The sequence below is a fragment of the Mus caroli genome, unplaced genomic scaffold (genome assembly GCF_978045245.1).
Source record: "Mus caroli unplaced genomic scaffold, Mus_caroli_1 scaffold_13, whole genome shotgun sequence".
Taxonomy (NCBI): domain Eukaryota; kingdom Metazoa; phylum Chordata; class Mammalia; order Rodentia; family Muridae; genus Mus; species Mus caroli.
In genome coordinates, this window is record NW_028227268.1 from 23865206 (window position 1) to 23893135 (window position 27930).

Here is a 27930-nt window from a genome sequence, read left to right on the forward strand (position 1 = left end):
AAAAAAAAAAAAAAAGCAGATAGGCAATCCATAAAGAGTTAAATATAAATTTCTCACAGCCCAGTAATTTTAATTTTACTCTAAGGAACCTAAGAGAAATGGCAACACATCCATAAAAAGGCATCTACAAGACATTTACTCAAAACAAACAAAACCCAAAGAAACCCAGATTAATGTCAATAGACAAATAATCTGTGCTTTTTCTGTACAACAGAATGAAATAGTATTCATCAATAGAAAGGAACACCTGGGACACAGCACTGGATGGAGGCTTGCTCTGATACAACAGAGCAAACGTCACATGCTTCAAGAGTCCATTTATGTGAAATGTCCAGAAAAGTTTAGAGAGCAGAGAAGCGGTTGCTTGGGGCTGGAGTTGGAAGCTGCATGGGCTACAAGCAAACAGGAAAGGCCTTATTAGATCGATGGAAATGTCCTATAACTGGATGGGATGACGACAGAACTCAGCAAACACAGACCAACCCAACAATGGACAGTTTCAAGGGACACCAGAATGGGTGACTTGTTACGATACTCTAGCGGTGCTTCAGGGAAGGAAGAGGCAGGGAGGACCCAGGCTGCAGTTCCAGAATTACAAACTGAGTTCAATGACACTAGCCCTCTAGCAAGAGGCAGGGATGAGGAGTGTGCATAAAGTGGGGGTCAGCACTTCAGAGTCAAAAGAACTAGAGTACTGGGACTGATGAAGACGCTTAACCTGTAAGAGACAGACCTTTGAGACAGAATCTGATACTCTGAGTTCGATCCCTGGGACCCACATGATAAGATGGAGGAGGCCGAACCCTGAAGGTGCTGTACTCTGACCTTCAAAAGCATGCTATGGCATGGCCCCCAACTCCAATACACACTCGTCCACAAATTAATAAACAAATGTAGTAAGTTTTAAAGATGCCCTCGCGTGCATAAATTCACACTTATACAATATATACGTAATTAACATATTCTTAAAAGTTAAAAAAAAGAACTCGAAAGAAAAGCACTATGGTGTGGTTTCAAACGCTATCATCGTTCGAGAGGGAAATAGCAACACCAACCACAAACCATCAGGTACCTCGGCCGCCTGCCCCATTTTCTCTGTCTTTTGTAAATGGAAAATAGCTTTGCGATCACAGGCAGTTCGTTAGTAAGCAAATCCATGACGGTGAGCATTGGATGCCAAAGAAATCCAGAGCTCTCAGAACCCAGATCAGTGCTGGTCCAGGATAGTCGCTCTGCAGCTGGATCAAGATGTAGCAGTACCTGCTGACGGCAGAGGGCGCCCCGACGCAATGCGAGGTCCGGACACGCCCGCGGACACGCCCCCCACGTGACTTTGGCGTGGCGTCACACCCGGAAGCAGCCCTGCAGCAGAGCGTGCAGCAATGAGTGGGGAGCCGGCGCCGGTGTCCGTAGTGCCCCCTCCCGGGGAGGTGGAAGCAGGCAGTGGAGTCCACATCGTGGTGGAGTACTGGTGAGCCACTCGGGTTGAAAAGGAGCCTCTTGTGCTTGCCCGCAAGATGGGGGTGGTTCCACGGGAGGCCCCACCCCCGGAACCCCAGCTCACTCCACGTCTCTTCTCCCCAGTAAACCCTGCGGCTTTGAGGCGACCTACCTGGAGCTGGCGAGCGCTGTGAAGGAGGAGTATCCGGGCATCGAGATTGAGTCGCGACTCGGGGGGACAGGTGAGGTCCGCAGAGCACCTGCTGAGTCAGTCCATGTGATAAAACTCCAGCTCTCCCTACCTTCTAGAGCTGACATTGGCTGTTATATATAAAGCCCCTAATAGAGTCTGACACATAGCGAAAATGCCTACTGTGGGTTTGGAGTGAAGGAACTCTTAATGGCGTATTGGAAAGACGCATTGGTGAGGACTCTGGGTTTTGGGGCTGAATGGCTTCAATGGATCGGATCTGAAAACCGGGTCTCGAATGGTGTCTGCCGAGACCATGAACAGTCTTGCTTGGACTCGCGGTGGTGCCAAGGACCTCCCTGAACTCCTGCTTGTTGTTCTTAGCTCATTCTTGCATTTATATCCTACCAGGGGCCTTCGAGATTGAGATCAATGGACAGCTAGTGTTCTCCAAGCTGGAGAATGGGGGCTTTCCTTACGAGAAAGACGTGAGTATTTAATGTACCTCGGGAGGGTGGCTGAGACGAGACACACCCTCCTCTCCTGTGCACGACACTCGCTCGTGTCTCTGTCCGCTAGCTCATGGAAGCCATCCGAAGAGCCAGCAATGGAGAACCTGTAGAAAAGATCACCAACAGCCGGCCTCCCTGTGTCATCCTGTGACTAAGAAATGATTCTTGGAAGCTTGGTTTTGGGGTTTAAACCTTTCCTTGTGGTTACGCTAGGAATCCCTCTACCTTTAGCCCCTCACTTGGCCCTAGGTAGGTAAGACCCTGACTTCACTTTGCCTCTTAGGGCACAAGGAGGGACTAGACATTTCTGTGGCCAAAGGCAGAAAAGAGATGTTCTCTGTGGACATCTCCGCCATCGCTCTCCCGGGATCTGTGCCCTCTGCAGTTTGGTCCTCTCCCCAGCGTGGCAATACCTTTCAGATGCCATGGTTGCTATAACTTATTTTCCCTGAATTCTGGGCAGTGTCGTCTCTTGGCAATAAAGAGTAATTACAAATGCTTGTGTCAACTGGCGTGTGTTTATGTCCAGCCTGTGTGGGGGCACACAGGTCAGTCTGGCCCTGTTAACACCTAGTGGGTGGGGCTAACACCTAGTGGGTGGGGTTTTCCTGGACAGATACTTCTTTCTCTCTAAGGCAAGGAAAACGAGTCACATGACACTGCTCTCCACAAGCTCCCCTCTCCCACTGGGAGGACAGGACTTCATTCTGGGGGTAGCCTTGGAATGAGTGTGTCCAACGGAGTATGACCCTGTTGCCAAAGGATCTTCAGAAGGAATCCTAACTTCCCAGTCCCTCAAGCCCAAAGCCAAACTGTCTCAAACTTTTGGAAGATCTCTACACACTCACTCCAGGAGGAGCTGTGTGTCAGATGAGCAATTCGGTTTGGCCCGGGACCACTCTCAGACATAGGCTGGGGTCCAGTTATTTTACAAATCTCATTGCAAATGGAGAAAGGGGACAGCACCTCCTGACTTTCATATAACACCCACTCTCCCACTGTATCCTTATTTCATCTTTTAAAAAAACAAAAACAAAAGTAAAAACAGAACAAAATAAACTCTGTACAAAGACCAGGCTGGGTGCGAGTGCTGCCCCCCTCTTGGGATGCACGTGCCTCAGTCCTAGCGGGGTGGCCTGGTCCCAGGATATTCACCTGGGGTCTCCACCCTTCCAGGCCGAGCTTCCCTCAGACCTCAGAACCAAGAGAGCCAGGCCAGGTAAGGAATACCCACTGGACCCTACAGTCTGTCAGGGCAGGCAGTGTCTGTAATCCTCTGGGGCTGAACAGTGTGCTGTCTCTTCTGGCTCAGGACTGAAGCCTCGAGCAAAGTTCCTTAGGTCAGGTTCCTGGCATAGCCGGCTGCCCTGGATGTCATGTGGCCAGAGGACCTTCTCCCTGCTTTGTGGCTGGCGATGGAGACCACAAGTTAGGCCTTCCTTCCCCACTCTGAAGACAGGATGTCTGCACATGTGACCTCATACTGGCACATCCAGGCCTAGGTACTCAGGGTTCTCTGCAGTGGGGGTCCCTTCAAAGGTACTTGGTGGAGGACCCTGCTCCGATGAGTTCTGGTCCCAGTAATAGAGGTTGTCAAAGGCTGGGCTGAAGGCAGGAGAAGGGTGGGGCTGAGAGGCAGTGCCTGCTCTGGGTGCTAAGTATTCAGGGTTCTCCACAGCACCCCCAAAGGCAAAAACGTCTTTGACAACCCCATTCTTCCCAGGAGAGAGAGTCTTGGGTCTTTCTAGAGTAGCACCAGCAGGTCGGACGGGAGGCGGAGGACCCTCTGGGGTCAAGGGAGACTGAGGCCGAACCTCCGGCTGGTTCACATACTCTGAGGAGAGAAGAGATGTTGTTAGGGAAAGAAAGGGTCCAAGATATTCCTGCCCCACCATTGCCCCTCAGTGGGTGTAGCCTGAGGGTTCTCAACACCCCTCTCCTCCCAATCTCTCGGGCCTGGATTCCATACCGGGCTGGGGGCTGCAGGCCAGGGGAGCAACGTAGCCATCAGTCTCGGGGGGCAGAGGTAATGTGGGATCCTCACTGTACCGCTGTAGAGGGCTGAGGTCATGTGGAGAGAGGCTCTGCAGTCCTTTGGTTACCCCCACTGCCAGGTCACCATCAAACACATCGGAGCCAGCCCCTTCGGAGGGAGCCAGTGGAGATCTGGGGGGCTCTTCTTCCGAGGGTTCCAGGCCCAGTGTCAGCTCACCACCGCCACTCTGGGGTAAGAGAAGGTCATGATGGGAGCTACTCAAAAGTCTGCGAGGGGAACAATGGGGGTCCCAGGAGAGAAACACAGGTCACGATGGGGGCAGTGATGGAGAGAGTGGGGTCCCAAGGGTTGGAAAGCAGCCATGGTAATGGAATCTTCAGGAAAGGTGAGGGTGGGGGAGCTCAAAGAGCAAGACCACCCCTATTCCAAGGTGGGCACTGACCCTGGCCGACGAGCTGCGGTGTCTGCGGTGGGCTGTGCTCCCAGTACCTAGGGCAGGGTCTGGGGAGAAGAATCCCTGCTGGGGTACCAGGTACTCCTCAGCATCGACCAGCTCCCCCATGTCATCATCCTCCAGCAGTGAACGGTAGAAGGTGCTGTCCATGGGGCTGGAGGGGCCCAAGTCCTCATTCTAGGAAGGAAGGGGAGACACAAGGTGACAGCCCTCCCAGCCTGGTGTTTAGTTCCCTGGAAGGGTTCACCGAGCTTTGGCTAGAGGCAGGGGCTATCCCTGCAGGAGGGAGGATGCTGTCAGAGCAGGTATGGTGTGGGAAAGCCCAGTACCTGGATGACCACAAAGCGCTGGGGGTCCCTCGCCATACGGGAGAATTCTGATACCAACTCCCGGAATCTCGGGCGACATTCGGAGTCAATCATCCAACCTAGGGCGGGAGAAAGTTCAGCATCCTCGTCCCAGGACAAGTCTGAGGACCAACCTGGCCTAGACAACCCTGGCTAAGCTGAAAGCCCTCCCATGGCAGAACACAACTGGACTCTGGGATCTTGAGGCGGAGCCCTGGAGCGTTTCTAGGGTCCCCTTTTAGACTGGCCTCTCTCCTCTCCACAGCTGTCCTCTGGCAGGACTTCCACTGTGAATAGGTAAGGCACCTTTGAGGCTCCTTCCAGGACACGAGGCTCACTCACATCCCATTTATCCCCCCCAGCCTGCAAGCGCCCGCACACAGGTCTACCACCCTTCCTCTCTGCCTGCCCGAGGTTCAGCCCTGTCACGCACATTTGACCATGATCATGTAGACGTCAATGGTGCAGATTGGAGGCTGAGGTAGGCGTTCTCCCTTCTCCAGCAAATCAGGGATTTCCCGAGCTGGGATCCCATCGTAAGGTTTGGCCCCAAAAGTCATCAGCTCCCACACAGTCACACCTAGGACAGACAGGCATCAGGAGTCGGGGGAACAGAGGAAGTCTGGGTGTGCACAGGGAGGGGCTGTGCCAAGAGGTAGGGTCTACCCGGTCTCCTCACTCCCCAGGTGGCCATAAGACTGCACTGGGTAGACATAAACAATTTTCCTCCCCGTCCTCCCATCCCCACCCTCATTCTTCTGTCTGCATCCCACCCTGCCACAGCAACGCATCTAGCCCCTACAGCTCCACACACCATAGCTCCACACATCACTCTGATGGGTGAACCGGCGTCTGAGAATAGATTCCAATGCCATCCACTTGATGGGCACCTGGAGATGCAGAGTAAGAAGTCCTGACTGGGTGTGGTAGGGAGGTGACCCTTCTCCACGTTCTCCCAAAGAAAGGTCAGATACCAATCCAGCCTGCCCCACCTCTCCCTCCTCCTCTCCCTCCTCCAACCTTGCCCCCATCTGCATGGTATTCAGTCTCATCAATGTCCAGCAGCCGTGCCAGCCCAAAGTCGGTAATCTTGACATGGTTGGGACTCTTGACCAGCACGTTTCGGGCAGCTAGGTCCCTGTGAACAAGCCGAACTTCCTCCAGGTAGCTCATCCCCTGGACAAAGGGCACCAGTGTGGCACGTGAGTCTACATCGCACCTTAGGGGTACTCCCACCTCATCCTGGCCCCAAATGAAGGCAGGGATTTGCACCCAAAAGATCTGCAGAGCCAGCCACCCCCAAAGCACATACCTTGGCAATCTGAACACACCAGTTGAGCAGGTCCTGGGAGCCTAAGCGACCTCGGTGTTCTCGGACATGGTCCAGAAGGCAGCCATAGGGCATAAGCTGTGTCACCAGCTGCACTGTGGATGTCAGGCAGATGCCCAGGAGGCGGGACACATACGGAGAACCCACACCAGCCATGACGTACGCTTCCTGCAGACAAGGGAACAGAGGGATACAGGAAACCACCTACTTCCATGCACTCAACTCTCCCAGAGACCCTCACCCTCCCTCACTGGCTACAGCCAGGGCCTCCAGACTAGGAAGATTAAGAGTCAAACCCCAATGAAGAAAAAGCAGCCCAGATCTGCACCTAGGAGCTCCTTACATTCCCAAGGGGGAGGGTAAGGGGAGAGGGCTCCTCACATTCCCTAGCCAGCTTACATCTAGGATTTCTTTGTTAGCTTTAGGAGATGTGTTTTCCCTCAACACCTTGATGGCCACGGGGATTTTCACGTTCTCCCCATCTGGGATCCAGATGCCCTGAGCGAAAAGAAAAGGACTAGAGTCAGGCCCCCATTATGCCACTGAGGAGTAGCCGTCCCCAGCCTCCAGCTTGGCCCGCTCCAGTCTCTTGACCATGCCCCTCCCCCCAGATCCACCCATGCCAGAATTGGTCCTCTCCTGACCTTGTAGACAGTGCCGAAGGCTCCTGACCCGAGCACCTTCAGCTTCCTTAGCTCCGTCTCCTTTAGGATCCGCATCTGAGCCTGGTTGGGCACGGCTCCACTGGGCGTCAGCGGCTCCACCAGCTGGAGCGAGAGGGTGGTAGGGTGAATGCCCAGCTAGCTGCAAAGCCAAGGGGGTGCTAGGAGGCCCTCGGCACGCCTCACCTCAGTCTCTTGCAGCAGCCTACGCATGGTATACTTCCGGATCTTCTGTCGCCTTCGTTTGATTAGGATTCCAATGACCACCACTATGATCAGGAACAACAGGACGCCCACCACAGTTGCAATGATGAATGTCACCGGGCTGGAAACGAGAGCCAGAATCAGAGACTGGGGACTAGTCTGAGGGGGAAGCTTGAAGAGAACCCATGAAGGGACAGGAATGTCCCTCGGCTCAAAAACTTCACAGGAGATAACCCACCTTGTTAATCTGCACTGTACAGCCCGCCCCAGGGGCTTCTGCCTCATATGAAATGGGGTCCAGTTATATGTACCCCAAAACTCTCAGGTACTAGCCAAAGCATTCTTCAAGGAGCCACGGTTTCCCCTGCTTTGCAGCGGTTGCACCTAAGATCTCAGGACCCATGTTTCTCCATGATATAATCGTCTATGATTCTGCTTATCTTGAGGCACACAGGGTCCCTGATAGTCACCAGACCATTATTTGTTAGTATACTTAGCCTTGAGGCTACCTCACGATATAGGCTGGCTCTGAACTTACAAGCCATGTGCCTCAGTCTCCTAAGTGCTGGGGTCACAAGGTGTCTACCACCATGTCCGGGCAGAACACATTCTTGTCACCCTTGCTTCCTTAATCCCCATCTTGCTCTGCACAGGCCTATTGTTCCAGCCAGCGTCCAATGTTTGCCTCACAGGCAAGCAGCAGCTTCTTAGAGCACGCCCTAGACTGCTTTTTTCCCTTCTAAAGCTCTCCTCTGGCAAACCAGAGTCCTGGGGCCCAGGGGTCAAGAGCCCTACGCTGCCTTCCAGATCTAGACCTCATGGCCTCAGTTCACACCCTTTCTGCACTGGTGTGGTTCACAGCACACACCAGAGAGCTCTTAGCCACCCTAGACTTGCCTGACTCTCCACCGGAGTACAAAGAAAACATAACACCATCCCCCCGCCCGCCCCACCCCATCCTGGAAGCTTCTAGCTGCCCAGCTCGGATACTCTGAGGTTTCACATGCTGCCACTGCATTCTGCAGTTCTAGGAGCTTGGACCTGGCCTGCATCCCTAGGGAACTACATGTCCCAGCATTCCTTACTCCACAGTATCCTGAGCAGGTCTGTATCCACTTGTTGAAACAAAAATCAATAAAGAAAGAATGGGCTAAGGAGAGAGACAATGTGCAGCATTCTAGGTAATCTCTCTTCATTACTGACCACTGAGGCCAATGAAGGAGTCGGGAGGTACGGGGGTACCTCTGGGGCTCAGGCCCACCTGGCTCTCTGCTCTGCCGGGCAGCCTCTTTCGTCCAGGTCCACACAGCTGCAGAAGAGAGAGAGTGCCATCATCAAACCTGGGAACAGCCTCCTGGGACAGGTGTGGCAGGATTGTTCCCATGTGACAAGCAGAACTGGGCTCCAGGTCTCAAATTGCTCTGTACTTGTCCACAAGAAGAGTCCCTCTTCAGTCTGGGAATCCACTTCCCCTGCACTGTTGGGACTTCCTGCGCTGGGCAGGAAGCAGGGCACTATGACGGTGGGAAGATCAGCTAGTCACTCCATGAAAGAGGCCTAGGGTATATGGTACATGTGAGGAGAGTTTGGGAAGACCTATTAAACACAGAGGGGGCTGGGCCATAGCTTAGTGGGAAAGGGTCTACAAGGTCCTGGCACCGATCTCCACCAACCAAGCAATAAAATGTCAACAGTTCTGCCCCAACAGTTGGTACTACCATGCCAACACCAGGTCACAAGAAGGCATGCACACAGATGCCCCTTTGTGTGTGGAGCTGAACAACAAAAAAAAATCAGGCCTTACTAGAAGAGGAGATGCCTAGTCTTACTGTAACTTGATATGCCATGGCTGATCAATATCCATGGGAGGCCTGCCCTTCTCTCAGGAGAAGGGGAAGATGAATGGATTGGGGGTTGGAGGGACTGGGAGGAGGGAAGGGCGGAAGGAAAAACTGTGGTCAGGATGAAATAAATAAATAGGCAAGCAAGAGCGACGATATCCCTCAAATAGGGCCTGTACTGAGTGATGTGCTATGAACGGGGACATCTGTAGAGGGTGATGGAGAAGCATTTGTAGGAAAGGATACAGAGAGTGGGTGAAAGGCAGAGCAAAGAATATGAAGGAAAGTGTTGGATTATATCAGGAAATGAGGGCAAGCTGGGTGGTGCTGGCCCACACCTTTAGTCCCAGCACTCAGAGGCAGAGGTAAGTAGATTTCTGAGTTCAAGCTAGTTCCAGGACAGCCAGGGCACACAGAGAGATCCTGTCTGGACAAGAGAGGATAGAGGGAGAGGGAGGAGGAGGGGAGGGAGGGGGAGAGAAGAGAACTGGAGAGATGGCTAGGAGCTGAGAGCCCTGACTGCTATTCCAGAGGGCCCAGGTTTGATAACCCAGCACCCATATGTCAGTTCACACCCCTCTGTAACTCGAGGCCCAGGGGGTCCGACCGCCTCTTCTGGCCTACACAAGGCATCAGACAGATCTTCACACAGGCAAAACAATCCGCACCGACTACTTTTAAGTCAGCTTGACAGAAGCTATTGTCATTTGGGAAGAGGGAACCTCAACTGAGAAAATGTTTCCACCATTCTGGCCTGTGCAAGCCTGTGTAAGCCTGTGCGCGTTTTCTTGAATGACGGTTGCTATGGGAAGGCACAGTCCTGGTGGGCAGTGCCACTACTGAGCTAGTGGTCCAGTGTACTGTAAGAAGGTAGGCTGAGCAAGCCATGCCGTGCAAGCCAGTAAGCAGAGTCAGGTCGCATCCTCTGCATCAATTCCTGCCTCCAGATTTCTATCTTGAGTTCCTGCCCCAACTTCCCTGGATGGGTCTATGATGTGGAGGTCTAAGTTAAATAAACCCTCCCCTGCCCCCAAGTTACTGTTGATTGTGGTGTTTATCACAGCAGTAGAAACACACACATACACACCTAAAAGAAAGAAACAGCCACACGTTGGTAGTTGGCAAGATGGTTCAGCAGGTGAGGGTATTTGACACCACACCTGACAACTGCATTCAATCCCTGGGACCCATAGGGTGGAAGGGAAGAGCTGGCTCTTTCAGATTGTCTTCTGACATCCACAAAATCTCCAGCACTAGGGGCTGGGGAAAAAGTTCACAGTACTCACAGTAGAACTGCCAACAGTATTATTTTATCTCTTATGTGTAGTTTAAAATGTCTAATGCAGTACTGTACATATTTAGTCCGGTTACATTATTTATTTGTGTGTGTGTGTGTGTGTGTTTGTGCTTGGAACTTGGAAGGCATGCATGTGCCACAACAGGCATGTGGAGGTCAGAGGACTAGCTCTGAGAGTTAGTTCTCTCCTTCCATCATGTGGGTCCTGGGAACTCAGCTGAAATCACTAGGCTTATGAGCAAGTGCCTCTACTTACTGAGCTATCTTGCCAGCCCTTAATGTGTTATTTTTAACTTTATTTACATGAATGTGTGTGAGTGTGTGTGTGTGTATTGTATACACTTGCAGAAGCCAGAAAAAGACATCAGATCTCCTCAAGCTAGTTAACAGGCAATCAAGGGTCTCCTGTAGTGTGTGTTAGGAACCAAGTTCCAGCCTTCTGAAAGCAGCGAGTCCTCTTAACTACAGAACCACCTCTCCAGACCCTAGTGTGTTATTTTTTGTAATTAGAAAAGAGATAAAAATTACACCTCCAGCTGGAGAGATGGCTCAGTAGTTAAGCGCATTGACTGTTCTTCCAGAGGTCCTGAGTTCAATTCCCAAGCAACCACATGGTGGCTCATGACCATCGGTAATGGAATCCGATACCCTCTTCTGGTGTGTCTGAAGAGAGCAACTGTGTACTCACATACATAAAATTAATAAATCTTTAAAAAAAATTACACCTCAATATAAGTGAAAGTAGACTTCTGCCCCTTTCACAATAAGAGCTCAAAAGAGGCTCCCACCATGAAGACCCTCCTTTCTACAGAAAAGACTCCACTCCCTCCACTCACGAGTGGGTGCAGTTGATGGGGCATGGCTGACATATGCCCTCCTCATCCGGGTACTTCCAGATGGGCATGTAGGAGAGGTCTGGCTTCACACCACTGGGGCAGCGAGCCACACAGGAGGATGAGTCCTTGTAGTGGGCACAAGCTGCACACTGGTCAGCCTCCTGGACAGAGAGGAAGGGTTTGTGAGGGTTTAGGGATGCCATCGCTATAGCAGAAGGATGGGGCCCCATGTCCCCAAATCAGATGCACTGCCTCCCTGATCCTGGAGTAAACATCCCTGCTCTCAACAAGGAAGTAGAGGCGCCCAGAGAGGGACGTGCGTTCCCTAAGGTGTGACAAGTGACAACTATTATGTACAAAGGTTTTATTCCATGCTTGGGCACTGTGCCAAATCCTATTTAATTCTGTTCTCACCACACCCCAACCAGGGAGGGACTATTACAACATTCACCTTATAGAAGTGAAAACTGAGGCTGGAAACAGGGCCTGCATTTGGTCATTAGCGTAGCCACTACCAAGGACACAGGCCTTCTTGGAACCTTGTCCTAGCCTGAAAGGGCTCCGGTGTCAATAGCAAGAAGGGGTAGCCCAGGGTCCACAGCATAATGTGAGCAGTTCCTAGTCCCGGATCCCAGCCTCCCTGATCTCCCCTGCTTCTGCTCTCCAGTAAAGCCTTCTCTGGGAATATTTCACCCTGTAGCAACCGGGTGGTCCCTCAGATCGCCCCTCCCCCAGCACCGAGCCCACCAGCACCTCACCGATCCAAAGCAGGTCTCCGAGCTGTTTTGAGGCTGACACTCGGGGTGGCATGGCAGACAGTGCTTGCCACTCACATACTCCCTGGGGAGCCTGTGAGAGAGGTGGGTGTAGTAAGGGGTTGGGGTGGGGCAGAGTACCCCGAGGACCCCTCCAGCCACCCACTTCTCTGCAATTCGTACCCCTTCCATACTCGGCACTCCTCCACACACTCCTGGCCCCGGAGGAACTGACTGCAGTTGACACACTGGGTGGGCCCTGGCCCCCAGCAGTGCCCATGGGCACACAGTGAGTTACAGACCAAGCCCTCAAGACCTGCAGCAAGGAGAAGGAAGTGTTTGGCTAGACTCAGGTCTAAGGAAAAAGGCTGTGAGCATGGCTCCAGGCTGAAGGGTTAAGGGTTGGTGCTAGAACATGCAAGTTCAAGAAACAGGGGAGGGATGTGGATGCCTGGCAGCACGGAAGGACACAGCTGGAAGCCATGCTCAAGGCTAAGCCATCTATAGGCAAGTGAAGAACCAGGCTGTAGCCGGGCATGACGGTTCATGCCTTTAATCCCAGCACTTGGGAGGTAGAGGCAGGTAGATCTCTGTGAGTTTGAGGCCAGCCTGATCTACAGAGTGAGTTCCAGGACAGCCAGGGCTACATAGTGAGAGCCTGTCTCCAAACAACAACGGGGCTCTAAGACATGATGCACAGGCTACAGGAGGCTGCTGCCAGAGGCTACTGAGACTCCTCTGTGCCAGCCCTCTGTGCTGGGCTTCCTGTCTTACCACATGCCTCTTCTGGCCGGTTCCCACTGTGGAGCAGGGCCTGGTGCGGGTTTCGGAAGAGCTGGTCCCAAGGTACAGTGTTTACAAAGCAGAGATGGGTGTTGCGGTGAATGAGAGCCAATCCACTGCCCAGCTCCCGCAGTGAGCGTAGACCCAGCGAGTGAATCCCCAGGCCTTGCAGCGTCAATGAGTAAGCACCACTGTGGAAATGGGGGCTTCTAGTCACAAGAAGGCACCTACTCTAGCCACCAAGGGCCGCAGGGCATGTAGCCAGACCTCCTAGCCTTCCCCTCCCCCCACTTACTCATGGAGAATCCGTCCCCGAATGACCCGAAGGTTCTGGAAGACACTGAGGTCTTGGAGGCTCTCTGGCCATGCTGAAATGTATAGGTAACCTGCAGGCAGAGGAAGGGGCTTGGTATGTAGAAAGGTCCAGAACTCCTAGTCCCTGTGAAGGAGGCCAGAACGGACAGCCCACCTGTGATCTCCTCCAGGGTTTCGAACACTTGGAGATGCTCTGGCTTCAGTGGGGCAACGCCAGAGGAGGGGTTCCTAGAGAGACCAGGAGGAGTGGTCAGTAGGGCAGGAGCCCCGGAAGGTCTTGGCAAAGCACTCTGCACCCTCACAGATGCCTTCAGGTAGAGCCTATCAAGCCGTTCTCATCCTGAGGCGCAAAGCCCAGGGTCAAAGTCTGGCAGGGCAATATTTGTGTCCTTTGGTCTAGAAGTCTGATTTGCGGTATATCCTGCAGAGACACTGGCTTCAGCTGCCAGAGGCAGAAACAAGCTGAACTGTTTGTAGGAAAGACATTTGAAAATGACCCAATATTCATCAGTGATACACAGAACACTGATCTCTGCATATGCTAAAATACAAACACGGGGTGAGGGGTGTCTCAGCATCCATCCAGCGCTGTTCTAAGCATGCCTCAAATAAACCGCCTTGAGCATAGAGCCATGATGGTCCTCACTGCACACATGAGGCACTGAGGCACAGAGAAGAGAGGAGACAGCAATGAAGCTAAGCAATAGGGCTCTGCCATACAAGTATGAGGACCTGAGTTCAATACCCAGAACCATATAAAAGAGCTCATGTTAGCCGAACATAGGACTGTAATTCCAGCACCTACAGAGACAGGCAGATCTCTGAGTTTGAGGCCAGCTTGGTCTACAGAGTGAGTTCCAGGACAGCCAGGGCTACACAGAGAAACCTTGTCATAAGGAGGAGGAGAAAGGGGAGGAAGAGGAAGAATAAAAGGAGGAAGAGGAGGAAAAGGAGAAGGAAGCAGCAGCACCCTGTGTGTGATACTGAGCTTGTAACCCCAGCACTGGAGAGGTAAAGACAAAAGAGTTCCTGGGGTCCCCTGGCTGTCATTGTAGCCTGTTTTAGTGAGCTCCAGGCCAGAGAGGGACCCTATTTTGAAAAACAAGATGGACAGCTCCTGAGGAGTCACACCTGAGACTGTCTTTTGAACAAAGACACACACACAGACAAACACACACAGACACAGATACAGAGAGAGTGAATAACAATCAAATAAACACAGAGGGACATAGACAGACACAAACACAGAAAGAGCAAGAATAACAGTCAGATAGACACAGACAGACAGACAGACAGAGGTAGGTTTTAAACCCAAGTCTGTGCCCTGTTGCCTGTCTTTGCTGGCTCCCACTCAACAGCTATTGTAAGAACGAGTCAGCTTTGAGGTCTGAAGAGATGGCTCAGCAGATAAGAGCATTGGCATCTCTTCCACAAGGCCCAGCTTCAATCTGTAACTCCAGTCCCAGGGCTTCTGATGCCCTCACACAGACACACGTGAAGATTAAACACCAATGAATATAAATTTTTTAAAAAAGAGGTTCTCCAAAGCAAGGGATGCATGGCAGTTTCCATGAACCACCTCCCCAGTCAAAGCTGTCACTCTGTGTCCACCAATATACAGAAGGCCTGGAAGAACACACACAACTTTAACAATGCCCCCTCCAGATGGTTTGATCGCCACATTACGTCCCCGCCTGTGGATTAAATGATATTTATACCTCCAACTCCATGCCCTGGCTCCCTGTGGACTCCCACCTGCCTCCTGTGTATTCTTAGCCACAAACTATGTGTCCTCCCTGACACCACCTCAGGCCACTGTGTACCCTTACCCATCAAAGCTCTCTGGCAAAAATGCCAGGCTCCCAAAGATCTTCTTGCAGCCAGCAAACTCCTGGATATTGTCACTGGTGATGGCCCTCGCCCCTCGGAGGTGCTCCATGCCCAGACCATAGCACACTGAAGGAGAGGGAGGTGAAAGGGGCCACTTCAGGATCACATGCATACCAGAGACCTGTCCGCTGTCCCTTCATGAAATGACAAGCCTCTTCCCTATGCTGACAAGAGAGACTCAGGAGACTGCTCCGGAGAGGGGCAGGGGAGGCGACAGCAGAAAAGAAGAAGTCTAAGCAAGAGTTGGGTGAACCGGACTGGGATGGTGGTCGGGGCCACAGCTGGTCTTGGAATGGGGTGGGTACCTCCAGCACAGGGCTTGCTGCATTTCTCACACCGCTGTGTTCCGTCCTCAGCTGTGACCTCTTGGTTGTTTGGGGGACAGACCAGAGTGCAGGATCCCACTTCCGTGGAGAGGTAGTTGTCTGTACAGATTTGGGAACATACATCCATGTGCCCTAGCCTCTGCCCAGTCAACCTCGATCAAGGCTACAATGCCCAGCTCTAAGGACATCTCCCTCCGCTCCTGGAAGGCCCTCTGTGCGCACCTGAACTCAGGGCAATCATTTGCTCATCACTACACCCCTATGGGGTCAATGCTGTTATTTGCATTTAGCAGAAAGGGAAACTAGGGTATAGAGCTATACAAATCACCCCCATTGCTGTGCTACTAAAGGAACAGAACTGGGATTTTTTTTTTAAAGGAGTCCTCGCTATGCAGCTGAGGATGACTTAGGACCCCTAAGCCCACCACCTCTACCTTCCAAGTGTCAGAATGACTGGTTTGTGCCACCCAGGAACCAGGACTTGACCCAAACAATCGGTCTCCCTCCCCCCCTCCCCGACACACACACCTTGTCCTCTCACCCTGACCACAGAGAAGCGTAGCCAGACCCTAAAGGCCCCGCCCCACCACCCATAAAAGGAAGGAAAAGAGGGTCCCCAGGTCCAAGTCCAGTCCCTAAGTGTCCACAGGGCTCAGGGTTACTGCCACACAAAGCCCTACTCCATGCAGACGGAGGACCAAGACACATTCAAAAGAGTATTTAGTACAGGCTAGGCATCGTTCTCAAAGATTCATGAACATTAACTCATTCAGATGCTTCACAATTATTAGGATGGGACTGACAGTGCCCCTGTTTCACAGATGAAGAAACTGAGGCCCAGCAAGAAGAAGGCAGTAAGACTATTAAACGGTAGGGAACAGGTTTCAAATGCAGCTCCCAAGTCTGGGCTCTTTCTCTGCCACCTGTTATGCAGCTGTTAAACAGAATAAGGCAAAAGCCTGGGAGTGGCGGCACACACCTGTACCCTCAGCCCTTGGCAGGGGCAAGGCAGGAGGATCAGAAGGCAAGCCAGGTTAAGCTACATGGGATCCTGACTTTAAAAGGGGGTCGGGCGAGATGGGCGAGGGAAAGACAGGAGGCTCTCTATGAATTTGAGGCCAGCCTGATATACCCAGCAAGTTCTAGAACAGCCAGGACTACAGGAAAGACCCTGTCTAAAACAAAACAAAACAAAACAAAACAAAACAAAACAAAACAAAACAAAACAAAACAAAACAAAGCAAAGCAAAGCAAAGCAAAGCAAAGCAAAGCAAAGCAAAGCAAAACAAAACAAAACAAAACAAAACAAAACAAGAAAATGGCAAGAGCCAGAGAGATGGCTCTTGCAGAGGACTCAGGTTCAGTTCTTAGGCCCCATGTGGTAGCTCACAGCCACCTGTAACTCCAGTTCCAAAGGATCTCATTCCCTCTCTTCTGACCTCCACAGGCAATGCATGCACATGGTGCGCAGGCAAAACATGCACGCACATAAAATAAATATAAATAAAATAGTTTTTTTTAAAAAAAAGGTAAGGGCTGGCGAGATGGCTCAGTGGGTAAGAGCACCCGACTGCTCTTCCGAAGGTCCAGAGTTCAAATCCCAGCAACCACATGGTGGCTCACAACCATCCGTACTGAGATCTGACGCCCTCTTCTGGTGCATCTGAAGACAGCTACAGTGTACTTACATATAATAATAAATAAATAAATCTTAAAAAAAAAAAAAAAAAAGGTAAGGCGCTCCCTTCAGCTGCACACATACTCAAATGGGAACAACACAGAGATCAGCATGGCCCCTGCGCAAATTCGTGAAGCATTCCATATTTAGAAAGAGAAAAGGAAAAGAATAAGGCACCCAGACTTGAGAGTCATGACCAGCCCTCCAAGGGGCACACGATACTCACAGCATGCTCCCTCTTATACAAGCCACCTTCCCCGGCCCAGGCATTAAAAGGCCTTTTTTTTCTCCCCAGTACTCACAGGGGCAGGTGGTCACACAGCTGGCACCAAAGGTGTAGCGACCCTCAGGGTTGAGCATGGACTCGAAGGTGTCTGTGTTGTAGGTGATGAGGGCTGGGCAGTGCAGCTCACAGATACCACTATGATTGAAGTGGAGGCAGGCCTGGCAGAGACAGGCCGCTGGTGGTCACTGTGATGTTTCCACCTGTGCGCAACGGCCAGGAGAGATGCCCACCCCTTGCGTTCTAGAGGGTTGACCCAGGGGGCACAGGAACGAGAGACACATACCAGGCAGTCAGAATGCTTGGGACCCGTGCAGCCTGCAGCACACTGCTCGTGGCAACAGTCAGTGGGCAGCCGGCCCTTGCACCGGGCACAGCCACTGGTACAGATGGTGCCAGTCACTGTGGGAAAGGGCAGGATGAGGGCTGGGTAGGGCCTGGGCACCAGACCCTCAGCTCCACGGCCTTCTGGGAGACAACTCCCAAGTAAGTCACTCCGCTACTCCCAGCCATCCAACTGCCCCAACCCCACCTCTAGACACCAGGGCTCCCTCTGACTCACAGATCTGACAGTCTTCAGGACTCTCACCCCAACAGTGATTGTCTTTGCAGGTTGGGGCGCAAGGTGGACCTGTGGACAGAAGCAAAGGGAGACGGTAAGGGTGGGGTAGGCAGGAAAACAGGGTAGGGGCAGTGAGGGAGGGAAGTCCAGAGGAGAAAGGAAGCAAAGGAAGGAAGCAGGAAGAAAAAGGGAGTCTGAGAGGGAGGCAGGGAGGAGCGAATGGCAGGTAGGAGGAATATGTCACAGAGCCCAAGGGCAGTTGCACAGGAAGGGGGGACCCAAAAAGTAAAGAGGCCTCAGGAGGTGGAGGCCCTGCCTCCGGGCAGGGAGATGAACAAGGACAGGAAAGGTGGGGTGGGTGGCTGTCTGGGTCAGGTGGGCTGTCCCGTGGACATGGCTTACAGGCCCGGGAACGATTGGTGTCCATGTCGACAGGAGCCAGCTGGTTATTCTTACGGAGGACATCCTTCCACAAAACCATGTCCTGGTAGCAGAGCTGAGGGTTCCCACGGATCAAAACTCCTCCCTTCAGGATTTCTGTGGGGAAGACAGAGAGTCAGCCCCCTCCTGACCACGCTTGGGGGCTCCTGACTTCCCTGTGAGTGCCGGCCACACACGAGATTAACAAGGGACTAGGAAGAGGGGATAGGGGCAGTGGGGGCGGTGGGCGGTGTTCACATGGCTGGGAGCTCCCCACTCATCTTTCGCCTCACCCTGTGCTCACTGTGCGGAGGCAAACAGAGAGGCTCAGAGGCAGAACAAGCACCCATCCTGCCCCAGACCTAAGATCAATCCTCAACACAAGAACAACAAAAATGTCTCTGAAGTCTGAAATCCCACTTCACCACCGACTGGCTGCATGACCCTGCCTGCCTCGGATTGCTCCTCTGTGGAGTGAGGCTAACACTGGAGAAAGCTGGTGGTGGCGTGCCGGGGATTCCAGAACTAGAGAGCTGAGGCAGGAGGATTGCTTTGGGATCAAGGTCTACCTGAGCTAGGTAGTGAGGTCACTGTCTCAAAACCACAAAACCAGAAAAACCAAAATAAACGTAACAAAAAAGAAACACTTGAAGGCTTAGTAGCAGGACTTCCACGTCTGTAGCATGACCGGAATGCGATCCAGTATGCAAAGCACCGGCTACCCTAGTTGGGACACTGTCAACTCGGGGCTGTCACATACAATTCCACAGATTATTCACCGCATACGCTGACATGGCCAAGATGGAGAGAACAAAATATCCTGACCTCTACTAATGAAAGCTGCATCTTCCTGAAGAGGAAGGGATCGAGCCCCAGGGCCTTGCCCATGCTAACCAAGCACTCTGACACCGAGCCACTGCGTAACCTTCTTTTTCTTATTGTCACTGGGGTGAAAAGAGAGGGAGGCTCAGCCTGCCTGCATGGAGCTTGAGAGAACATACTTCTAACCCTCACGGAGCCTCTCCACAGCCAGAACAGCTTAGTCAGCAACCAAGAACCAGGAAACCCTTGCAACGGCGGCAGGAAAGGCACCTGTGAGACTTCGAAGCTGAAGCTCCCGCAGCCCTTCTGGGGTTCTGCCTGGGGCGGCGGCGGCGGTGGTGACGTTGTCCAAAGGGTCTCGGTTGTCTAGCACAGCCAGGGCGTACTTGTCCTCAAAGAGCTGAGTCCCTCTCACGATGCGCAACCTCTGCAGTGGGACGTGCTTCACTCGGTTGTGAGCGATGAGCATGTATCCCTGGACTTCCTGGATGTCCTGGTGGGAAGGGCAGGGGACAGGCAGTGAGGAGCGGCTGGGCTGGCGAAGCGCCTGCACCTCACAAAGCCTGAGGGTAACTCAGGGTTGAGGCTATGTCCTGCATGGTCCCACTGGACACTGAGCAGTCTTGACCCCTTAGGTCCAAGATGGAGCCCTAGGCTACTCCTCACTGGCCTCACCAGATTCTTGTCTGTTAGATCAGGACTGATAAGCCAGTGCCCCACCTCTCTGCACATCTCAGTAGCATCTTTGAAAAGGAGGGCTTGTACAAGATGGTGTCTGTGATTTAACAGACCCACGTCCGTTCCTTGCAGCTTCACTCCAGGGCCTGTGGATATGATCCACAACAATGGGCCAGGATGTCTGCTAGTCCAATATAGAGAGAAACTGAGGCCTGGAGAAGCTAAGGGTCTAGATTACATCCAAAAGGCTGGACCTGGAACTTAGAGCCCTAAAGGAATAGTGTTGGGGACAGCTGGACCACGGCCAGTCACTGCAGAGGGAGTCAACTGGTTTTTAAGTAGCTATCACAAAGGCACTCCTGATTGAGGAACCACAAGAGAGAGAATACAGGGACGTAGTTCCCCCTTCCTCACACACCTCAACTCAGGAGGCTCGGCAGGACCAGGTCTCACCTGCAGGAATGAGAGGCTGGCATTGGCGGGCAGGTAGGTAAGCTCCAAATTGCCCTGCACCACCTGACAGCCCTGGTAGAGGTGGCGGAGCATGTCCAGGTGGGTCTCAGGACTGGCAGGGAGCCGCAACTTCATGTCGGTGCCGGTACACACTGATGGAAGGGAGGAAGTGGGTCAGGATGCTGGCCGCGACCCTCTCCAATCTAGTCACCTCCTCCACACTTCACTCCCTGGAGTCTTGTCACCTCAGACAGGGAGAAAACATGGCTGACAGCCTTTCCTCCCACACCTCTGCATCCACAGGGCCTAGAGTAGAATGCTCTTCTGTTTGGGAAAGAGTTGGCAAGCTGGAGAGAGGCCCCCTGTAGCAAGGTCACCTTGGGCAGCCAGAGGGACCCTAATGTGTCAGCCCTTTAGGGCTTACCACCCATACTGAGTTTTAACACGCTGCAAAGAAAGCCTCCCTTTGTCCCAGAACTGAGGGTGAAAAATCCCCAAAGAGAGGCGATGATGAATCAGACCCCTCTGGATACCCCCATCTGTCTCCCACGCACACAGACTCAGGGCATTCTCCTCCTGCCATCGCAACACACCCACATGTCAACTTCCCTGATCAGGACAACTGTCCTCAGAGTGCCACCCAAAACAGGGGCAAACAGGATTGACTGGAGTCATTGCTGGGACAGGAGGGCAGGCAGGGGCCTGGTCATCATGGGAGAGCTCCTCGGAAAAGCATCCACAAGGAGAAGAAAAGTCTAGGACATCAGCTAGGAGGCCTGGCTGCAGATCCTAACCAGGGTGAGACACTCTGCAGGTTCCTACACTGACTCTCTCACCCTCCTCCTGGGGCAAAACTCCAGAAGCAGCTGGCAGAAGGTATACCACAAGACTCCTGCCACAAGGGCACACTACTCTGTATTCCTGCCCGGTGCCAACTATCAGCCAAAGGGGGTCCCCAAGGTGCACTGCCGTTCTTAGCCTGCCTGATCCTCAGGCTGGGGTACCATTCCTCCCACTAAGTCCTCACATAGGAGAAGCTGCCCCTCAGCTAGGGGGCTCTAGGTAGCAGCTGGCACCAAGCCTGCCAGCAGGGGAGAGATTAAAGTGCCCAGTTGAACTTGTTTTTCTGCTCCGGTGAGAAGATGAATCACCTTGTGCGTCTTGCCCAGGAGGTTGGGGGGTTGGGGGAGAAGGCGGGTGGAAGTTGTCTACACAGGTGCCTGAGCTGCTGAGAGAGACTTCCTATTGGTTACCACTTTGCCTTCCAGTGACTGGGTGCAGATTCAAGAGACAGTACAATAGCTCTGGGATCGGACTTTAGGAGTCCTGCTGTCCCGGCCTGCGACAAGGAGCCTAAAGCCAAATCCCAGTTATCTTCTTGCCTCCGGATTTGAAGAGGGCTTGCAGGGCAAAGGCTGCCTTCAGGAGCATCAAGCTGATGGCCTTCTAGTAGACAGCCTCTTCCCCAGGAAGATAGGGAAGGAAGCAAGGAGGGAGAGTGGGAAGAAACAGAAATAGAACTCAAAGGCTCCTCTCTTGGATGGAGGGGAGACAGCCAGGCCTACCCACCCTATCCCGCACCCACTTGCACCCCACCCTCTGTCATCTGGCTCACGCCTCCCCACCCTCCAGCCCCCCCCCAAGATTCCCAGGAGAAACGGGAGCTAGGGGTGGCAGCCAAGCCCAAAATAACGCCCTGCTGCCAGGACCTCCCCCAACACGGAAGCTTCAGCTGCTTCCATGCACAGCTGTCTCCAGACCCAGATCCCAGGTCCAGCCTAGCTGGGGACAGGGATGGATGGCAGAGCCGGAGTAGAGGCCCACCCTCTGTGACAGTTTACCCCCTGCAGCTCTCTGCTGCCCCATCTCCAAGGGGAAGGGACACCAGCTGTGGCAGCCAAGCAAAGGAAAACAACAGCATACACCATGGTAACGACCTGAGTACCTACTGTATACTTCAGAGATGGGGGCTACTGCCTCTATTTTACAAAGAAGGAAATTGATTCTTCCAAGGTCATAGCCCAAGTTCAGCAGTAAATTGCTTGCAGAGCATACATAAAGCCCTGAGTTTTAATCCCAGCACTTAGGAAGTAGAGGCAGGTGGATCTCTGAGTTCGAGGCCAGCCTGGTCTACAGAGTGAGTTCCAGGACAGGCAGAGCTACACAGAGAAACCCTGTCTTGAAAAAAAAAAAAAAAAGTAAAAAATCAAAAACAAAAATCCAGCAATGACCAATTCCAGCAACACAAGCCAGACCAGAGCTACAGCTTCAGAGTGACAGAGTCTCGATGTGAATCCAGGTTTGCCACAGATCCCTGTTCCTTCCACTAAACCTCAGCACACACGGACACGCATACACATACATGGTCACACCACACACATGTACATGGACACACCACACACACATACATGGGCACAACACACATACACACATATACATGGACACACCACACACACATACATGGACCCCCCTACACACACATACATGGGCACAACACACATACACACATATACATGGACACACCACACACACACATACATGGACCCCCCTACACACACATATACATGGACACAACACATATACATACACATACATATACATACATGGACACACCACACACACATACATGGACATATGAAACACACACATACACAACACACACAAACATACATAGACACACCAAACACACATACACCACACACACACTAACAGGCACATACCAACGCCACACCCCCCACAAACACAATAATTCTCCAGTGAGACCAATAAACACACAAGCTCAGGAAGGGCAGGGTGGCTGGGCTAGGCAGGAGGTCAGAAAGAGTGGCAGCCACACCCCACTAGCCAGTTTGTTTATCTGATTTGTGGTTGGTTTGAGTAAGAGTCTTAAAGTGTTTGTAGACAGGTGGGAAAATTGGTACTCTGAGACCTCCTCCAGGGGAGCTAGAAGCTGCCAGCTGACACCCCCCAACACACACACACACACACCATGCTGACTACGGCCAAGAAAGCCTTGGGACCCTTCCAAGTCTCGGCCTCCCTCCCACTCCCCACTCTTTACCAAGCTCTCCCCACCAGCTCTGACCATGGTTCCCATAACCATCCTGTCCCAAGAATTTATAGGGTGGGGCAAAAGGCTCTAATTCTACACAGGATGCTCTTTGGCTCCAGGACAGGTGTCCCTTCATAAACCCCACCTTCCAACTCTTGGAAACAAAAGCAGGAAGAAGCAGGACCATCCCAGAGCAAGACTGCAGCTCACACACAGTGAGTGCTGGGCACACGTCTACTGAGGGAATGAATGAATGAATGAATGAATGAGTGTGACTCCACCTAGTGAAGAACTTCCAAGCTGAAAGGGACAAGTATCCATCCATCCCTCTGCTCAGAGCTGGCCCCGTCCTTTGGGTCCCTCCTGCTGAACACTGGTAATCAAGGTTCAGCCCAGCTTCTAGCTTCTCATGTGGGTTCTTGTCTCCCAACTGGTCCTCAGCCCCAGCTGAGCTCTTTCTTGCCTTCACTTCCAGCACCAAGGAGAGAACCCAGGACCTCCTGCATCCTGGGCCCCCAGCTGCTATCTTGCTCACCATGTGAAAGCCAACATTTCCTTTGGTGTTCATAAGCTCTGCCAGGAAACTACCTACATCCCCAAAGCTCCCCAACCAGGTCAGAGGCCAGAGCTCACTCAAGTGACACCAGGGCTCCCTTGCCACACACACCTGCTCTAGGACGCTGGTGTCAGAGCGGGAGTCTAGGCTCCGGGTCTTTTGTCCAGAACCTTGGTTCAGCTACTCTTGGGCTACAGGAAGGATATGCTCAGACCACCAGGGCAGAAGCTAAATAAGACTGAGATGGCTCAGTGGGTAAGAGCACCCGACTGCTCTTCCGAAGGTCCGGAGTTCAAATCCCAGCAACCACATGGTGGCTTACAACCATCCGTAACGAGATCTGACTCCCTCTTCTGGACTGTCTGAAGACAGCTACAGTGTACTTACATATAATCAATAAATAAATCTTTAAAAAAAAAAAAAAAAGACTGATCTCTAAGCCCAGCAGCAGCGACTGTGACTTAGTTGGCTCCATGGGTGAATATTTTCTGACCTCAATTTGGTGGCAAGAACTCTCACTCCCCTCGGAGGGCCCTGAGCATTAAAGGAGAGGAGGAAGAGAAACACTCTGTAAACACAGAGAAGCTTTGTAAACAGACCTGCAGCAACCCAAACAGCAGCTTTAACGACTCTAACCACTGCTGAGGACACAGGTTCCCTGCACATCATCTCTGCCTGACTGGTGGCCTAGCAGATCACAGAACTGTCACTCCCTGAGGCCACGGAGGGAGAGCTCTCCACAGGGGACAGGAAAGGGACTCTCTTTCTGAATCAGTCTTTCACTCTAGGGCAGACACACCTTCCCGGAGCCCTCCTCTGCCCTGGCTCCACTAGTTTCCACTTTATCTGCCCACATCATTCCCATGAGCCTGTATGTCCTAGTGATCTTCCGGCCCTCCATCCCTGGCACTGCAGAGGGCCCAAGAGAAAGGCCAGCATGTGCTGGAGGCAAACTCAGCAGCCAGGAAGGCATCTCAGGCCCCTATCTCGGGGCACCTTCTCCAGCCTGGGATAGGGGCTAGGAAGACCATACTGAGTAAGAGAGGAACACTTTCCTGTGTGACTCTCTGGCCGGCCCAAGGCTTTTCTAGTCCGTTCCTGTTTGACAACTAAAACTCTGACCACCTCTAAATGTCCCTTGATAAGTCTCTTCATCTCTCTGAGGTAGAGTGTGGGTTTTTTTGGGGTTTTTTTGTTTGTTTGTTTTTTGTTTTTTTGTTTTTTGTTTTTTGTTTTTTTCATCTGTGCACCTGCTTCACAGGACAGTGCAGAGAGAGAGCACAAAACCGTCTATGGAAAAGGATCTGGCATGTAAGAAGCAGAAAGAAGTTTTTAAAACAGGAGACAAGCACTTAGCGGGATCTGGGTAATTACAGGAGAAAAGAGAAAGCCTTTTCCATTTGATTTTTGAGATGCAATATATTTTTCTCTTTTCTTGTTAGGGTTTATTTTACTTGATGTGTGTCTCTTGCCTGCCCTTGTTGTCTGCACTGACACACATGCCTGGTGCCTGTGGAGGTCAGAATTAAGCATCCAATCTAGAATTGGAGTTATGAATGGTTGTGAGCCACCAGGTGAGAACTGGGAACTGAGCCCCAGGTCTTCTGCAAGAAGAATCTATTTAGTCCCTGTATAACAAAAGGTAGGAAGGGCCTGGAGGGACTCAGACTAGAATTGAAGTAGGAATGACCCCTGCCAAGTTAAAGACCTGTGTTTACTGCATTTCACAAAACCTTTAGTACTGAGGAGCCCAGCAACAGTTTGACTCTCTGGGTCTCCCCAGATCTCCTTTCCCCTACACACCTGCCCAAGACCAGTTCTGGGGTAGAACCTGGAGCTAGAGGCAGCTGATGGTGCCCTGCCTTTTTAACCATTCCTGGCAAGGCAAACTCTGCCTTGTCCCTCTGCATCCAGCAGTGCATCTGAAGGGATGAAGGCTCAGCAGCCCTCCACTCCCTGTCTGGAGAGCAGACCCTTCAGATTCCAGCTCTACAGCACAGGGCCACTCCTGGTCAACTGCAGACCCCACCCAACTCAGGTGAAGGGTCTAACCTCACTCTTCTCCACGGAAAGTCCAGCAGGAAGGCTGGCCTCCTGAGAAACTGAAAGGAGCCTCCATCCTCAAGAAGGCAAGGGGCATCTCCCAGTGTTTACAACAGATAGAGCCCAGTGCCTTGAGGAAGTTCCTAGAGAGGGCAGAGTTCATCCTGTGTCCCCAAGTCAGCAGAGAGACTGCTGTTTGGCAACAGAAACTGGGAGGAACATACAACCATCATAAAAACCTCAGACACACAGGGGTATCCCACAGTGAGCACAGAAGTGTGCTGTCAGGAACTGGGGCAGGAGAGGGGGAAAAGGGGGGCACAGATGGTGATACTCCAGGCTCGCTGGCCTCTGGAGAGCATCCACTGTTTCCAGAACCTGTGTTCTGCATCCTCACTACAGCCCACTGATTACGGAAGCAGGGTCTCCCCACGTTCAGCTAGACTCGTATTTATGTGAATCATATATCATATCCTGTGGCTGGTCACACTGCCTGGGATCCACCAGTTACTCCAGGATACTTCATTTCCCCAGCCCAGGTTTCCCTCCCCTGGGACAAGGAGAAGGCTACTAATGTTTCCACTGTGGAGTTGTTCTTAGTACTGTAGAAGGAATGCATGCAAGCCACCACCCACGGAGCCTGGCAGAGCTGACCCACACGGGGTGACTGTCAGCTTTTACACTCATGGTAGAACTGGACATATGGGTCAGCATACACACTGCTGGGTCACCCTCCCAGCCCCCAACACGAAGATAAAGGCAAGAAAACAACCCAGCTCTCTGTCTACCCCTAGCTGACCTTACTCTTTTTCGGTGCCCTCCCCCCAAATGCCCAGGAACCCTTCCCACTTTATTGTATGGAAGCCGGGAAAACACAAGACCACCCTTCAAGATCGAGCCTTCCCAGAATCCCAAAGCACACAGTACTTAAGCTGGCTCTAAGGCAATTTGTTCAAAACAGGGCTGTGGAGTGTGCAGCACAGGGATAGAGGGCTTGCCTAACACGGGCGAGACTGGGATGGAGGGTAGGGGTGTTCCATCCCCAGCACAGAAGAGAGAGAGAGAGAGAGAGAGAGAGAGAGAGAGAGAGAGAGAGAGAGAGAGAGAGAGAGAGAGAGAACGACAGAGAACTGTTGCAAACAAATGCCTGCCCCTCCTCCTGCTCCCCCACATCCCAGACACTATCGATAGGCAACTCAACTGCGGAGCCGCCACTCGGTCCTCCCTGCTCGACAGGATGGGTTACTTTCCCCACCGCCCCCTCCACGGCGACCCCACTAGAAGCTGGAATAACTTACTAAACCCAAAGGGCCAGAGGGGGTGGGGAGGGGGAGGGGCAGGGCAGAGGGGACCCCGAAGGCATCCTGCCCAGTCCGGTCCGGAGGCGGAGGCTGCCAACTGGAAGAGCTCTGAGAAAGCGTGAGGGGGGCTCGAAAGGGGGGAAGCGGGCGCACGCACGCACAGCGCTTCACACACCCTCCGGAGGAAAACTTTCCGACTAGTTTCAGAGAACTTTCCCGAGGAGTTCCCTGAGTCTCCTGGAGCCCGAGAGGCTCCGGTGTAGCCAGAAGGGGCCGGTCCGGACCTCCAGTGTGGTTCTCCGAGTGACTGTCCCATCCCCAACTGCTCCGATCCCCTCCGGGCCGCGGCGCCAGTAGCCGGAATCGTCCCAACGCCCCGGACCGCCCGGCCGTAGAGCTCTCGGGGCCCCGCGGCTCCGGCCGCCCGTCGGCGCAGCCGTAGCGGCCCGAGCCCTCCCCAAGCCAAGACCCACCTTGGGTACCCGCGGCTCCGGGAGACAGGAGGGCGAGGAGGAACCCCCAACGGCACCAGGCCGCCAGCTCCATGATGATCACTGCGGCTCCGGCCCCATGGCTCAGGCTGGACCAGGCTGCGGGCGCGGGGCGCGGCGAGGGCAGGCACAGGCGCGGCGCCGGAAGGGGCCGCCTGGGAAGGGGCGCTCCTGGGCTCCGGGTCCCCAGCGGCGGGCAATCTCAGCTCCACAACTTCACGCCGCACTTCCTCGAGCAGCCCTCCTCCTCCGCCTCCTCCGCCGCCCGTGATTGGGAGCCGCGCGCTCCCGGCTCGCCCCCCCACCCCTCCAACTGCATTCCAGCAAGACTGGGAGTGGCTGCTCCCAGCTTCACTTTCTCCCTCCCGGCGCAGGCCTGGGTGCGTCGCGCCCTGTGCCCCGACGCCTCGCAT

The 27930-nt window shown here is 53.0% G+C and overlaps 2 protein-coding genes and 1 pseudogene across 2 annotated transcripts; 2 read left to right on the plus strand and 1 right to left on the minus strand.

Moving 5' to 3' along the window:
• On the minus strand, positions 1-27773 carry Erbb2 (erb-b2 receptor tyrosine kinase 2). The gene is made up of 27 exons (XM_021176358.3): positions 27500-27773; positions 20075-20226; positions 19214-19436; positions 18104-18238; positions 17702-17770; positions 17426-17541; positions 17159-17300; positions 15158-15277; positions 14792-14918; positions 13117-13190; positions 12943-13033; positions 12639-12838; positions 12048-12180; positions 11868-11958; positions 11110-11270; positions 8397-8444; positions 7118-7256; positions 6914-7036; positions 6669-6767; positions 6252-6437; positions 5960-6115; positions 5754-5829; positions 5373-5519; positions 4922-5019; positions 4581-4769; positions 4112-4364; positions 1-3976 (listed from the first exon to the last, which is right to left on the minus strand). Exons 1-27 carry the CDS (start codon positions 27570-27572, stop codon positions 3621-3623), a joined length of 3777 nt encoding a protein of 1258 aa, XP_021032017.1. The 5' UTR covers positions 27573-27773; the 3' UTR covers positions 1-3620.
• Mien1 (migration and invasion enhancer 1) lies at positions 1324-2638 on the plus strand. The gene is made up of 4 exons (XM_021177730.3): positions 1324-1471; positions 1585-1682; positions 2042-2118; positions 2210-2638. The coding sequence occupies exons 1-4, from the start codon at positions 1383-1385 to the stop codon at positions 2291-2293; spliced, it is 348 nt and encodes a 115-aa protein (XP_021033389.1). The 5' UTR covers positions 1324-1382; the 3' UTR covers positions 2294-2638.
• Positions 16916-17006, plus strand: LOC115032624 (U6 spliceosomal RNA; annotated as a pseudogene).
• Positions 27774-27930: the final 157 nt, after the last annotated feature.

Excerpts from the sequence above, each read along its gene's own strand:
- Mien1 (XM_021177730.3), top strand. The coding sequence starts at position 1,383 with ATGAGTGGGGAGCCGGCGCCGGTGTCCGTAGTGCCCCCTCCCGGGGAG. Across the intron at positions 1,683-2,041 it reads GTCGCGACTCGGGGGGACAG|GGGCCTTCGAGATTGAGATC; the intron begins GTGAGGTCCGCA and ends ATATCCTACCAG. Across the intron at positions 2,119-2,209 it reads GCTTTCCTTACGAGAAAGAC|CTCATGGAAGCCATCCGAAG; the intron begins GTGAGTATTTAA and ends TCTGTCCGCTAG.
- Erbb2 (XM_021176358.3), bottom strand. The coding sequence starts at position 27,572 with ATGGAGCTGGCGGCCTGGTGCCGTTGGGGGTTCCTCCTCGCCCTCCTG. Across the intron at positions 20,227-27,499 it reads CGGAGCCGCGGGTACCCAAG|TGTGTACCGGCACCGACATG; the intron begins GTGGGTCTTGGC and ends CCCTTCCATCAG. Across the intron at positions 19,437-20,074 it reads CCAGCCTCTCATTCCTGCAG|GACATCCAGGAAGTCCAGGG; the intron begins GTGAGACCTGGT and ends CCTTCCCACCAG.